Genomic DNA, 15,786 nt, shown 5'->3' with positions numbered 1-15,786 from the left:
ATTCAGAGAATAATTATTAGATGCTGTTAGGACACTAATCACCAATCCTGTTCCTTTCTATGCACTTTGAGCTGGCAATCCCTAACTTCCCTCTTTTCTGAGGGTGGTTTTCTCAGGGAAGGGGCTGGCTCTCTCTGACTCCTGTTTTTGAAAACTGGTTAACTCTCCTGAAAGTTGGGTTAACACAGGAAGGACGTGCAGCACCAATTCCTGTTCCCATTCCAAGGAGCTGTAGGCTGCACTGTGATGACTTAATAGGTCTAATGATTACACAGGGTCAAAGAGAAGGTACAGCCTCCCTCCACATTCCACTCATAATCTTCTGAAACATTCAGTGCAACTTGTGTACACAGCAGGATAATCGGGCCCTCTCCTGGCTCTTGGCACCTTTATTTTTCCACCTGTGGGGCAATTCCAGGTTTATCACTGGAGTATAATCCCCAGACTGCGTGTAAGGGGGATTTCTGGGAGAGGCTAATAAGCAGTGTGAGCCAGGAGGAGCAGCAATTCCAGGTGTCCCACGCAGAGGGACAGCGTGTCCTGCTGCTGCCTCAGCCTGGGGGCACAATCCCAGCTCTTTGCTCAGCCTTGCTTGGCCACCAAACCTTCTAGCTACACACAGATCATAAACCAACATTCCTACTATTTACCTTGCTTTCTTTTTAAACCAGCAGCAGCTCTGCAGGAAACGGAAAGTCCTCAGGTGATTGTCACAAATTTTTGTATTTATTTCTCGCAAGCTGCAGCAGCAGGTGAGGAAACTGGACACTATATGGGAATCTGCAAGGTGAAGATTTCAAGGTTACAGCTCCTGAGGAATGGGATTAGCACGCACTGAAAAACGGGATTGGTGAAATAATGTGGTGGAACTTCGCCACTTATTTCCTTGTGGCACAGTGTTTGCAGTGATTGTCTAAGAAGCCTCTGCAAAGCCTCTGCTCTCTCTCTTGAGAAACCACGGCATAATTCCCATCCTTTCTCTCCTGTCTCACTCCATTATGTAACCCTATACTGTGTGTGGCATACAAGCTGAAAACTATGTACAGATCCCAGCATTTTACACTGTCCACCCATTTCCTTGTATAGGAAAAAGCTGAAATAACACCAGTTCTGGTTATACACCGCTTTTGTTTCTCCCCTATGGAACACCAACATGCAGGCTGGCGGTATGGAGGGAACATATATGGTCCTGGGAGCCGGTCGGAGCAGGGCGCGGAGCCCTCCCGGGAGCCCGGGGATCGCTCTCCCCTCAGGAGACCCCGCTCCCCTCAGGAAGCCACTGAAGGAACGGCGAGAGCGGCACCAGCGGATGTGACAGCAGCGCAGGCTGCTCTGGGAGGGACCGCCCCCCTCACGGACGCAGCCAAACCGCTCTCCGCCTGCATCGTGACTGACGTCCAGCCCAGCCAATCACACCGCCGCTCCCACCACATAGACCCCACCCTTTATTTCCGTTGGTCAGATAAGCTGTTAATCGTCCGGGATGTCCCGCCTTTTTCCGGCGGGGGAAATGCTAGGTAGGAAGGGTGGAGGGGGGAGAGAAGAAAGGGAAAGCAACCAATGAGCCGCTAGAGATGGGTGGATTGACAGGTACGCGGACCAATCGGCGCGCTCCTTCCCCCCGCCGCTCCCTCCCTCGCGGGCGGCGGGGCAGAGGGGGCGCTCCTCCCGCACCTTCCCCGTTGGTCTATCCCACTTCGGGCCGGGCGGGCTGGGTTGAGTGAGCGGCTCGGACCATTGCTCGCGGCGGGCGGGGGGGGCGCGGGCGAGGCGGAGGAGGAAGGAGCCGGCGAAGGAGGCGGGGGGGCGGTTTAAAGGGACAAGAGCCGTGCGGGCGCCGGCGGGGGAAGCCGGAGCAGCGGCGGGCGGGGACTCGCCCCCTTCCCCACACACGCCCGCTCGCACCGCGGCCGGGGTCGCCGCCGCCAGCGCCCCCATCCCCTCCCTTCCCCTCCGCCCGCCGCTTCCACAGCGGCCTCTATGAGGTAGAAGGGAGCGGCGGCCACTCCGGGGGCGGCAGCGGCCGCTACAGCCGCCGCCTCCTCCTTCTCCTCGCCTCAGAGCGCCCCATCTTTGTGTGTGCGGGAGAAGGGCGGGAGGGAGTGCGCGCTGCCCGCCCGCCGCGCTTTGTTCGGAGCCGGGGGGCCGTGGCGGAGCCCCGGCTCTATGTGCCAGCGGCTCCCCGGCGGCGGCGGCGTGAGGGGCCGGAGCCCCTGAGGGCGGGGGGGCCCCGGCCCGTGTCGGTGCTGCGGGGCGGGGGAAGGGGCCGGCTCGCTGCCCGCCGGCCCGGCCCGTGTGCGGGCGGATTGATGTGGGGGGGTCTGACATGAGTCCGCCGGCGGCCGGGTGCTGCCATGTGACCGGCTTCAAGGTGGAGAACTGGAAGCAGAACCTGCGGGCGATTTACCAGTGCTTCGTGTGGAGCGGCTCGGCCGAGACCAGGAAGCGCAAGGTACCGGGGGCGGCTCGCATCCACCCCCCTTCCCTTCCCTTCCCTTCCCTTCCCTTCCCTTCCCTTCCCTTCCCTTCCCTTCCCTTCCCTTCCCTCCCTCCCCGACCCACCCGCCGCCGCCTCGGGGAGGGGACGGGTCCGGTCCCCCTCCAGCCCTCCCTCCTTCCCTCCCCACGGGGCAGGTGGGCCCGAGCTCCCGCACGCGGTCCTGGGGGGAGGGAGGAGGAAGCGCTCGGTGCCTCCGGGATGGCGAGGGGGGGGCACCGGGATGGAGGAGGGAAGCAGCCCCGGCGGGGCCTCCCTCCCTGCCACCTGCCCCGGCGGCTTTTCCGCAGCGGGGCTGTTCCGCAGCGCCGCCGCTTCCTCCTCCTCCTTCTCCTCCTCCTCCTCCTCCCGGAGGTTTCCCGGAATACCGGGGGGAGGGGAGGCCCGGGGCACCGGGCACGTCCGGCCTGTGGCGGAGCTTTGTGGAGCCCCGCGGGGCCGCGCCCGAGCCCGGGGGCTGCGCGGAGCACAATGGCTGGGAGCGGGTCCCGGCGCCGGGGGCTGCGGCTCGCTCGGTTGTGTGTGTGTGGTTTTCCTTAAAAAAAAAAAAAAAAAACCAAGGAAAAAAAAAAAAAAGCTGCTCGTGCTGATAATCCACTTGGAAAAGGGGATTCCTGCTCTGGTGGGGCGTGGGGAAAGGAACTGGCTCAGCCTGGAGTGCGGGGAAGGGCAGGAGGGGTTGGCCCCTGGGAAAAATCCCTGTAAACCAGGCAAAAAGCAGCAAGAGTGCTTTTCCCCACCTATCTCCTATAATAACATCCTTATACACATGTATGCTTCTGGAGGGCTGCTCTATGTACTGTGCGACTAATTACTGTTTTTCCCTAGAATCAACTAGTTTTTACTTCAAAGTGACTTGGCAGATTTCTGTCAGTCGTCGCATTGGTGACTGAGGAGGGGAAGGCAGCAGCTACACGGAGCAAAACTTGGGGTTTGGGACAGCACGGATTGTGTTTTTGTTGGAACAACCCATTGAAAACTTTGTGATCCCAGTGCTTTGCATTAAGCTGCTCAGCTTATTATTCATAATAGAACTAGAGCATGAAGGATGCACTTAAAGGGTGAGGTGCCAAACCATTTCTCTGTGCTCAGTTCATGTTCTCAGGATAATCCAGTTTCCCAGTTTTTTTACCTAAAGAGGAAAAAAATGGAATCTGAGAAGAAATATGTTTTAAATGGGTTTAATTACTTGATAGCCCTGCAAAGTATGGCCAGACTTGTTTTAAATACCTTACAATTCCCTACGGGTCAATATTATGGAGTATGTTAGTCAAAATCTGGGTTTATTTAGCCTATAGCATGTTAAAATACAAATTGGGATATAGTTGATGGTGTTTTCAGCTTAAATGGAGAAAAAATTGTGTCTGTGCTGTGGAAGAAAAAAATGGCAAGTGAGGTATGAAGATGTCTCAGACAAATATAAAGCAAGAGCTATGTGGAAGAATGAAAATAAAATTTCATTAGCAGAATTACCTTTTTCTAAATATGGAGCATCCTGTGTAACCTGCATACCTCCTGTGTGCTGCAACAGCTTTTTCCTTCTGAAATATAATGCAGGGATGTGTTCATCATTGCTTAAGAAAACAGCTGAAAATTGAGAATATTCCATTGTAATCAATCTGTTCTCACTTCCTCTTTGCACAGCCAGGCTCATAAAGCAGAACAGGATTGTTTCAAAATTATCTGTCAGCCCAGGAAAAACACCAGTTTTCCTAGTACATGCTAAAAATGCTTTTCCCCCCCACTTTTTTTTTAAGCAGGTTGCCAGTATGGAAACAATTAGGTTTCTGAATCCAGCCCACCTGAAATATGTGGGTGTGCATGATCAATATGGGGCAACATTTTGGGTAGCTAAATTTGGATTCAATTCCCTGTCTATGTTTTTAAGGATTGAAGGAAGTCTATAAGTGACAGTTATGGTACTTTATTCACCCTTTATATATAGGAACATGAGACCTTCTTCTGTGGAATTTTAATTCATTGAAATTCCCTGTACATATGTGTGCCTGACAGATTTACATGTAAAATTAGGAAAAGGGTGTTTTCTGTTTGGTGGTGTATTTATAGTCTAATAACTAGAAATAAAATTACCTAGATAGTCTATATAACTCAGAACCAATCCTTTGTCCTTTAGTAGTTAACATACACATATATTATGTATACGTGTATATATATTTTAGGAGCAAGCTGTGACTGCTTAAGAGCACCTATTCATTGGTGAAGATTCTTCTTAATCCTAATCATCAAAACGATGAGGCTAAATTAAAGGTTTATTAGCAAGAGATACTCTTTTTATTGCATGATCATGGACAGTCACATTATATGTTTATCACAGGAAACATTCCAAACATATAAAATTGATCTTTATGGAAGGCACTGGGCAGTTTAACTGCTGCTCAGATGAAGGTAGGTGTAAAAATGCCTTGGCTGTTGGTGAGAGCCAGCTGTAAATGGTTCTGGTTCTAGAATGGTAGCTACCATCCCTCCTAAGCCTGCCTTGGCAATCCAGGGAGCAGTGGGAACTGCAGGGGGCAGAAAGGGTCCGTTCTCGTGCTGTACCTCCGCTGCGTTCTGCCTTGGCAGACCATTTTAGTGCAGTGCTGTTGCTTTACTACGCACCTTTTCTGTGAATAAGCTTTTACGAGCTCCAGCTCACGGTTCAGTTTGCTTTACAGCCAGTGCTTCCAGCAGAATGGCTCTAAAGCCTGCTTTATAGTGGGAAAGCTGTCTCCTGAACGTGTATTTCAATCCTCAGTCAGAACCAGGGGGTAATTATGTACGTGTCTTTGTAGGCACTGGGATTCTGGTGAAGATTTTCAGTGTGTTTGCTCCCGAAGCGTTGGCTGTGCCGGGATTTGAGCTGTCATCACGGTGCATTGTTGTACCCACACCGAGGAGCGAGGCTGGGACTTGCCTCATCTCACTGCAGCTTGGCCAAACTCAAGTGCAGCACTGGTACAAGCTGTTCTAGGCACGGGGATTGCCGTGGTGTAATTGTGTTGCTGGTGGTGAAGCCTAAGCAAAGACAAAGCTGTCACGCTGAAGAGTGGAACAAGAGAAGCAGGAGAAATCCAAAGACTGACTCTTGAAATTATAGTTATTGTGATTAAATGTTGGAGCTAGGTTTTAGACCTCCAGTTGTGTGTGAAGTGACATAAAATTAGGGTGGACTTTTTCATTGTTGGGGCTTTGACTTGTAACTCTTGAGTTTTAATTTGCTGTAGTTAGAATCTGTTTAATAACCTGATGGCACAGCTCGTGTTTCTGTAGGTCATGGACTTTACCTTGAGTATTTTGATCTGAAAATTACCTCACACTTAATTAAGTAACACTCTAGAAGAGGTCCTTAAATTTGTCACCACTACTCCCCATTCAGGAATTAGGGAGCAGGCAGAGGATGCTGAAAAGGCTTGTGCCAGACCTTCATGTCAGCTTTTTCCATTTTTTTTCTGTAGAGTCACACTTGAAACACTTGGCTTATTCCTTTAGAATTACAGATGAGAAAAATCTGTTTTGCAGTGCTGAATGTAGCTTTTGTCCCCATCAGTGAGCAATTACACATGTAGATGTATCTTTGTGTCCAGGAGTTGGTAAGTAATGGTTTCATTGCTGGAAGGGCAACTGAATTTATGATTAAATTCCCTCTTCCTGGACTCTGCGCCTTGGAGGAAAACTGTCTCATTTTGAATGGTTCTTACTATCACTGCCCTGAAAAGGCTCTTGATGATAAAAGTAAACTGGTCATTGTGACCACAGTCGTGATATGCACAAGGTTCTGTGTGGAATTTCAGAATGTTTGTTCAGTGCTTCAGCCAATAGATCAAAGAATAATTGCCTGTCAGGGGCTGTGCACTTTTACTGACAGCAGCTGCATTCTGGCATATTTCTGCCTGTTTGAGAGCTTCTCTTGTTTTTCCCATTATTCTCTCTTTACATGGGTCCTCCAGACCAACTGATCCTTTCAGATAGGAAGAAACATTTCCTTTTATTGGTGATGACTTTTCATCAGGTATCATTCCCCCCATGAACTGGTGACTTCAGTGTGTGGCTCTTTGTAATATTTTGACAGATAATAAATTCTTAGACTTAAACCTGAAATGACTTTGGTTCATTTCCTAACTTTCAAAGTTAAAAAGGTTAAAATAACATGGCAGATAACTGCTGTGTCATGTTTTCAGTAGCAAGTATTGTGGTTCACAGTCTAAATCAGTGTGTCATGTTCTTGCTGAAGTGACTTTGCAGTCTTCAGGGTAAGCTGCTGGTGGAACTTCTCATCTTGTGCCTGTTGAGGCACGTTATCTTCCCAAGGGCCTTGCCCATGTACCTGTCCAGGAACAGGGAGGTGCTGCTTAGCTGATCTGCTTTGTGCTGTAACAGACAGGCCAGGAGCCTCACCAGGCTGTGCCATCTTCACAGGCTTGGTGTTTGGAATGCTTAAATTAACGAGGAAATCTTAGCTTGTTTTTCTTTAACGTTTTTAGCGTGTGCACCAAACTTCTGGATTGCAAATCCTGTGAAGCACTCGAAAGAGGAATCCAGGATTCAAGAAGCATGTCTCTTTTTCAGCTGTGCACTCTGCTGTGGCTGCCTGAGTGAACTGTGTGACTCAGGAAGGATGTTCTTTGCCATGTGCTGTGGGAGCTGCCTTCTCCCTGAAAGCCCATGAGAGGTGTCAGAGTCTACTGCAAGCTTCATTGTTCAGGAGTTTCAGTTTCATACCTGAGCAATCTTCCTTAGTTCTTAACCACTAAGGATTGAAAAGGTCCTTAGAGCTGCTCAAGGTAATGTTCTCTTTCTCTCAGTGTGAAGACATGACCTTTGGTGTGAGACATGCCCAGAAATGAGATTTTAGCTCTGTACTCAGCAGAGCCTGGTGTACATGGGATGTGCCAGATAGAGAATGCTCAGCTGAGCTTGTGTCTCTGGTGCTGAAGAACATAATACAAGACTTTCCTCTTCCTAGTGGTGCTAAACCCTATTTTGTATCCTGTATTGTGATTTTTTTTTTTTTTTTTTTAAATCACTTGTTGGTTTCTGGTCCAAAGGTTAGGAATTAGTCGTGCACCATGAGCCTGAAGATGGTGAATAGCAATTTTTAAATTGTGGGATCTGAACCATCAGGACTTTTTGGTTTTTGACATGGATGGGAGAGACAATAAATGCAGTTTTCTTCCTACTTGTATTTGTTCCCTTTTGTAGAGCAAGGAGATGGATCTGCACAGGCTGATGAAGGAAAGAATAGGGATATGTTGGACAAGAAGGCTTATTTCTTTTTTTTTCCTGTAGTCTTAGCGGCAGTCAAAGGTTTGCTCATAGCCAAGCTGTTTGTCAGAGTAGTTGTAGCATCTCTTTAATTTTGTCTGCAGTCAACGATTTCATTTGCTTAATGCTGAAAGCTTTTAAACTGAAATGACAGGCAGTAGTGTGAAGGTGAGCAGGGTGGAATGGCTTTGTTTGATTTGCTGGACTATGTGTTGAGCTTTATTTTAAGCCATCAAAGCTTTAAACCCCAAACAAAGGTTAGGTGATAGCCTCATTTTTGTTTCAAGCCTTAATCTGTGGCGTTAAGGTGAAACCAGAGCTGCAAATTGCTTGCAAACCTCGTACTCTCCTCCTTTCATTTGAGGATTTTCTGTTTCAGTAACCGGTGTAACAAATTTAGAGGCAAATATTACTGACTGGTAGTGGAAATTTTCTGCTTATGAATTGCTGACTCTCCTTCTCCTGAATTACTGCTCCTTGAGTTGAGCAAAAAAAAAAGTGTTTTCCTTTGGGATGGACTCTGGGGATCCTTTTTCGTTACAAATACTCTTGCAAGTGTTAGTTTGATTCCCAGTGGTGGCTGATTTGTTTTAAGCCAGAGAAACATTAACTCTGTTTAAAACCTTGTGTTTCCCACATTAAACCAAGCACCCGCAGTTTTTCCTGTTCATGTGCAGATCTATGAATTCTTGTGAAGAAACTGGTTTCTTTCTTTTCCCTGGTAGATATGGAGCTTTTTTTTTTTATTAGCCACACCTTTCTGTTTCACTTGACTGATGGCTACTTTAAAGCAGTGGGTTTGGGCTTTTTATTACCTATATTCCCGTGGTTCTCCAAGTGTTGTAATGTGTCTGTAGCCTGCAGCAGCATCCAAGGTGAGGAGATACACATGTCCTCTTATTATATATCAGGAGAAAGGCAGTCTGAAGGTGACCCATACACATCTCACTGGCCTGTTCAAAACATTATTAAAAAAGAAATTATTTTTTCCCCACCCTGCAAAGAGCGACTGTTGGAACTTTTCTAGACTTGGACAGAAAGAGCTGCCTAGAGCCACTGTCTCAGTCTCTCGTTAACCTGTGGACAATGGAGAAGTGAGTGAAATGCTATAATGACATTACAGTTTATTTTGTTATCCTGCACTGTGCTGACAGCAAGCAGGGCTGGAGTGTAGGGAGAGCCATATGTTACCCAAGAGGCCTGAACTGGGAGCCTTTCCTTAGCAGAAACAGTTCTAGAGGCTGATAGATCTGTTCTGACTGGATGAAAGCTCTGTCTTGGTAGTTGTATTCTCTTACATATTGATCTGGCACTCCTTTATGTACACTCGGCTTAATTCAAGCTCAGAACTTTGCTGCATTAGCTGGTAATAGAATCAATGTAAAGAGTTACTCCTTGCAGAATAGACCTGCGTTCTGATTGGGAGTGGGAGCACATAATGCAACTGCACAGCAGCTCAGGAACAATCTGTGGTCTGCTTTTAGCTGGAGCAGCTGCCATGGTGCTGATCTCTCTCATTGAAGAGAAAGAATCATTTTATCTGTCTCAAGACCTATTTGAGGATCGTAAAGTGAACTGTTACCAGACACCAGTTGACTCAAAGTAACCTGAGATTCACTTTATCAGTTGATAACTGATTAGCAGCAAGCAGTCCTGTCACATTCTTTTGTGTGTGGAATACAGCAAATACTCTACTTTAGATTTTGCATTTCTCTACTTAAGTAGAATGTTCCTTAAGGTTTGGTTTTATTTTTCTTAAAACATCTCAATGATAAGTGACGCTAATGTAAAACCGTTTTTTTTTTGGTTTGGTTTTTTTTTTTTTTTTGCCTGTCTCTGCTACTTTTAAAGTTGCTAAAGAGAACTTTTCCCCCTCCTCTTATTCTTCCTTTCCTGTGTTTAATGGAGCTTGAAATTAACGTGGCTCTTCTTGTCTACCTCTTGCATAGTATCACTGGTGATGTCAGCATATCCCTGGTGGGAAATATGTCTGTGAAGATCAACAGTGCACTAAATTTGTCATTGAATAAAAAAATTGGGTTTAGACAAGGTGAAACTTGAAAAAAACAGAAAAAGTGAATATTGGTAAGAAGAGTTCTTTTCAACATACTTCAAATGTAATGTCTTTTTAATGAAACTATTGAGGGCTAGTGCAAGTTTTCATACCCTGACACAAATTCTGACATTAAACATGACAAATATATTTAATATATCCTCATATTTCAGGTAGTGGTGAGAGGCAGCTCCCTAACTGACACTGCTGGATAGTTAAGTCTGAAGTCAGAACGGGGATTTGACTGAGCTTAAATGGTCTTGTCCCTGTACCATGCTGGTTTTGCCATGGTTGGTTTGAACACACAGCTGAGCTCTTCTGCACATACATGTAAGATGTGAAAATGTAACTATTCATACATTCAGTGAGTTGTGCTTGTGTAGAATTAAGATGTAGAGATCATTAATCTACATTCATTCAAGAGATCATTGGAATATCTCCTCTTTGTCATTAGTGCCTTCATCTGTGTTTCAGCTCTTCCCTAGTATATTAAACCAAGTTTTCATCCATGTATTAATCCATAGTTTGAAATGTATTATATTTAAAAATCACCTAGTTATTAGTCCCTTTATTTTTTTTTAAACTCATAAAAGAGCCTGCAGCATTTGAATGTAGTTCAGTGGTGGGGATGATGGAGGATCAAACACCCATGTGGCACCGAGTTCCATTTGCCTTGCTTGTCACTCAGAAGTTCATGCATCCAAGTAGCCTCTTTTAAATAGGGTTTGGCTTTGGATTCATCTCACTGAATTGACTGCCAGGGCTTTTATATGTATGTTTTGCTTCTGTTTTTAAAGGGCTTTTGTTTTTGAATCAAGTACAGACTTGAATTACTTCAGTGTTTATCAGCACAAGGAAAGAAAGCAGCAGTTTATAAGCTTTATTTTTGCCTACCTCCCCCTTGCCAACTTCTGTTTAAAAAGTATCTTTCCCTCCTTGTGTCTTTGTGCAGCCTGATGTTATTTCACAAAGTTTGTCTAATTGCAGTTTGTACTTCTGTCCTCTGCAATCAGCCTTGTTGTTGCATTGCAAGTCAGATTTTAAGGGACCTTGTCTACAATATGCTTGGTAAATAAAGGTGAGATTTATTGCACAGCAGATGCATGACAGCTCAGTGAGTGCAGACAGCTGAGATAACTGACTGATTTCAGAACCTCGTTTGTGTTAGGTGAGCCTTTGTGACCCTCTGCCCTCCAGGGACAGATGCAAAATTTCTCTTAAGGTTTTATGGTTTTCTTTGCTGTGCTTCATTATTTTCATATTACTGCCCAGTTTTGCCCCTGACTGGATCTCTGTCCTGGTGGCCAGGGTGAAGCTGTCACTCACACTGGCCTCTGTGCATTGCTGAATTCTGCCATGCTCTCTCAGCAAGCATCCCCTCCCGAGAGATTATTATGGGAAATGTTTATCTGCATGATGAACACTCAGTTCTTTGGTCACTCATGACTACATTTTGTGTTTTTGGTTGCGGGATGATCTTGATGTGGAGAACAGGATGAGAAATGCCATGAAAATAGTTTCAAAGTTCCTGCAGCTCTGTGCATAAAGAGGAACAAGACTTTCCTCTGTAATGATGAGGCTGTTCCCCAAGGAAATTTATCTTATACTGTGTTCAGCATAATTTTATCTTACTGCCCTTCGTGATGTATTTCCTTGTCACATAGTAGTTCTGCTACTCAGAACTTTTCTTGCTATGCAAGTTTCTGAGTTACTCCAATAAACTAAATTTGTTTTCTGCATCTCTTTGTAATAATTATGTCTTTATTGAGAGATTTTGGGGAGTAGGAGATATTTTCTTTGTCTGCCTTAGGCTGTGTACTGCAAAAATCTGACTATAGAAAAACAGAACTCCAATTTTGTAGTTACCTGAAGAATTACTTTATTACAGCAATTCTTTATAAAGCAAGCAGTTTAATTGTGTAAGCACGTTGTACCCATACGTTGAAACTGGCAGGCAAGTTGTTTTATGCAGTGGTGAAAAGGATGTTAAGGAGAAGGTGAGTTAGCAAATCTGACAAGTTTTAAAATCTTGAATTGAAATTTTGAAACTAGTTATAGATATGTGTTCCAGTGAGACAGAAGTACATGATGGAATTGGTAAATGGTTTGGGTGAGAAGAATGCCAATGAGGTAAAGGACAGGCAATATTTGATTTACCAGAGAAAAGCAAGAGATGTGAAATTTGAGCCTTTCTGTGCATTATCATGGAGACTGGTAAGTGAAGAACATGAAAACCAGCTCTTCTGCTCTGGGTGAAAAGGTGTCTTTCCTCAATAGTGTAAGGAATTACCAGCTCTGGGCTGCACATTGCTGCTGTTGTACCATTGCTGTGTCATGTTTGTGTGGTTGTGCCATGAACCAGAAAGAGCAGATGGAGATGAAATTTATTTTTTTTCCTCCTCTTACTGATATTTCACCAACCTGAGTAGTGACACTGGGAGGCTGCATGTGAATAATAACTGCTGCTGTGCTCTGGACTGTGCCAGTGACAGACCCTGTGCGAGTGTTATCCTAATGGTGCCTTCCTCTGTAAAGGATTTCTAATCCTCACTTCATCCAGAAGGTTCTGTGAAGGAACCTCTGTTAGTGCTGCAGTGCTGTGCTTGTGCCTGCTGTTCTCAGGTGTGTGCTGAGCCTGACACATGAAACTTGTCTTATGTCTGCAATTGTTGGAACTTACTCCTGTATGCAAATAAGTCACCTCAGTTTCCTTGTGAAAAATAAATGAATCGGGGAGTGTGGAATGGCTGTAATGTGTGATCAGCTATTACAGTAAATCTACTTTTCATATTATGTTTAATTTAATGAAATGAAGAGTGTTTTTCCAAGTAATCAAGTTATGAGCCACGTGTGTCCCTCTTTAAACAGGCCCGTCTCTAAGTTAAGATTTCCGTCTTTTACAATCAACCTCTCGTAAGCTGATGTAACTTTTTTGTTGGTTTAAAGCATGTGGTCATGGGCCGTGTGCCTAGATCATGCTCCTGCTGCATGTAGTTGAGGATGATGGGATAATGGGACTGTAAATTATCTCTTTATGGTGCTGGTTTTCCTCTGGCCTCCTCCCTTGTGCAGTGTGGAGCAGCCCCAAGGCTGTTCCGAGCGGTGCCAGCTGGCTGGAGCCCTGGGGGCCGCTGTGCCAGATGGAGACAGCAGCGCTCCAGTGAAAGCCAAACGTGCTTCCCTTCCCTGCCGGGGTCGTGGAGAGGTGCAGCCTCTGCAGCCCCGCCAGGATCCCTGGGCAGGAGCTGCCCTGGGCCTCGGTTACTGCTCTACTGCAGCCATGAAAGGACTGGGCTAGGGCATCTGTCAGGCTTTTTTTTTTTGGAGTAGATTCATAATTCAGTATTCAGCTATTAAACATTTTCAATGTGTTAGCATCTCCTTTTTCCTGGTTTATGCTTCTGTACTGTATCTGTGAAATGTTCAATTCCATAGCGTGTACAGATGCTTGGTATTGAGACAGATTTTTTCAATTTGATTAAGTGTGGTGGTTCCTGATGTGTTGTCCTGCTTTTTTCCTCACTACCAGCAAATGCTGTTATTCATAAGATACTGAGACTAGAAAAAGCTTGTTAATGCTGATTTTTTTTTTCACTAAAATGAAACAAAACCCCCAAATCCTTCATTCCACTGTCTGAAATGACAACTTCAGACATGCTCAAAAACAAAAGCATACCTTCATTTGCCTAGTTGACTTTATAGTTTTTATTGAAAAAAAAAAAAGGTTTCTTAGAATACCACTGAAGTCAGTTGTTGGTGTTACTGCATTGGATTCAGCCCTGTGGTTTTTTTGTATTCCAGAACAATCTTGGTGTAGAATAACCTCATCTGCACAAGATGTACTCCACAAAACCCATGTGTTTGAATAGTCCCATCTTGTGGAGATGAGGACAATAAATAGGTGAAACTCTTTGAAGAATCCAATTCCCTGGTGGCTGCTCAAACAAGTATTTGTTTCACCAACCTACCCAGTGTTTCTCACTCTCCTGACCCAGAAGCTTTTGTTCTTATTGACCCATTAATGCAGCTCACACTTCTAATCCAGGAACCCAAAATAGCTGCCAAGCCTGGATTTTACTGTGGTGGCATTTGCTGCACAGGTAGTTGATAAACCCCTCAGGCAGAGTTGCAGCTGAAAACCCCCCTGGGCTGAGGCACATGAGACTGTTTTGGGCAGATATTTCAAGTGTCTGATTTAAATGAGGTAATAAACCCAACTTGATAGTATGTACAAAGGATTTACTGCAAGAACAATACATTGTGAGTCAAGTCTCCCTGACAATCTCCAGAACTGGATGTGAGTGGGAATGGGGAAGGAAGGATGTGCCTTGTGGCTCCTTTGCCCTGATTGTGCTAGAGGAGTGAACTACAAGGAGGATGGACCACAGGAAGTGGTAGTTACCATATTCCAGCCTAAACAGAATTTATCTCTGCTCTTGTAGAAGGAATGGTGGTGTTTTTGTGATCTGCTAGGACATGAGTGAGGTTTGGGAGTGATCATTCAGTCCTGTATCAGCAAGGGAAGTTATTTAAGGCTGAGTCTATCTTGAAGGACACACCAGTTTGAAATAATGAAGCAGTGGGAAGAAATGTATGGTGAGAAATAATTTAAAGGCTTTAGATGCATTTCCCTGATTCTTTACAAAGTAGTTTTTTCAAAGTGACCTTCATTTGCAGGAACTGTTTTTACTCAGTGTGTGCTCCTCTTTGCTACACAATATTTTTGCTACCTTTTTACTTGGAGAAGCTTCAAATCACAGGGAATTGGAGGTAATTTCCTAGCAAGGTAGTAAATGACTTGTAATAGCTTCCTTACAAAATTCTCAACACATACTGTTCTCTTAATACTCTTTTTTGCAGGTGTGTTATATCTACTTACAGGTATCTGAAATAAAGCTTTTCAAGGAAATTGTGACATTTTCCTTTTGTCATGCAGAAAGCTCTGTTCTATGTAAACCCTTGCTGAGTGTGGTGCTTGCAAGACTGTTCCTGTCACTTTAAATACTTTTATATCCATAAAACTAATGAATTAGTTTTCTTTCAAGATATGAAATCCTTTTGTCCTGCTCTTCCTCAGTGCTAAATCCCTTAACCTCACCAATTCATATGTTTCAATTCACACTGCTTAACTGCTCAAAGTATTTCCTTCAAGTTAAGGTCCTGAAAGTAGAACATATAATATGTGAAATCAACTCCTACCAGCATTAATGTACTTTTCTTCTGCTTCATGAAGCAAAAAGATTGCTTTAGAATTGAAATTGGTGATTGGTGGAATTTCCAAAGTGTTTATTGAAAAAAAAATTAGCAAACCAGATCAAAGAGCAGAAGTCATGCTTTAGTTCTGTCAATTCTACAGAGCAGAAGATTTAAGTGTGGTGAGTATTCAAGCAGGAAGGAGATTGCACTGTGTGTTCTTCAGCTTTGTCCTTTGCTTCTGCAGTTTTTGCTTTAAGAACTTGTGGTGAGGAGCTTTGGTTCCAGGTTTCTTTGTGGTCAGTTAGCTGGAAAAGTGGAATGGATGACCAGGAGTCTGCTTCTTAGAGATGGATTTGATGTAATTTCCTCTCTGACCTTCCAGTGGGGCCAAAGCTGGTTTTGAACCTGCCCTTAACTCACAAGTAATGGTGAGTTCTGCTGCAGAGCACACAAGTTCTGACAGACTTTGAAATGTCCTGAGTTGGATTCGGTGATCACACCAAGCTCTCAGTGTCACTTATTTCACATCAGCTTGGTTTGACTGGATATGTCAGTGATTTTGTGCTAAGCAGGAGCAACCTGGTGCATTGTTTCCTGATTTTTGTTCTGTATCTGTGCTTTGGAGCAATCCTCTACAACAGACAGTACCTTGTTTTTAATGGCTACTTTTTTTAAAATTCTTTTTTTCTTCCATAACATGAGTTTTCTTTCATGTTCCTACTTCTCTGGCTGTACACTGCCTTTTCCCCTAGAAATTATCTGTTTGTTTACAGTTTAG

At 44.7% G+C, this 15,786-nt stretch overlaps 1 protein-coding gene across 2 annotated transcripts in view; it reads left to right on the top strand.

The window, feature by feature from the left end:
* The first annotated feature begins 1,788 nt into the window (after positions 1–1,788).
* The window catches only part of USP22 (ubiquitin specific peptidase 22), an 89,186-nt gene continuing 75,188 nt past the window's right edge, over positions 1,789–15,786 (top strand). The window contains exon 1 of one of the 2 annotated variants that reach the window (XM_059484531.1): positions 1,789–2,452. In XM_059484531.1, the coding sequence (XP_059340514.1) occupies positions 2,327–2,452 (126 nt within the window). In that variant the 5' untranslated portion in view covers positions 1,789–2,326. The remainder of the gene's footprint in view (positions 2,453–15,786) is intronic. The other variant, XM_059484529.1, reaches the window with a different exon arrangement.

The sequence above is a fragment of the Ammospiza nelsoni genome, chromosome 17 (assembly GCF_027579445.1).
Source record: "Ammospiza nelsoni isolate bAmmNel1 chromosome 17, bAmmNel1.pri, whole genome shotgun sequence".
Lineage (NCBI taxonomy): Eukaryota > Metazoa > Chordata > Aves > Passeriformes > Passerellidae > Ammospiza > Ammospiza nelsoni.
Note: the sequence above shows the minus strand (reverse complement) of the source record. Positions and strands in the feature narration are given on the sequence as shown.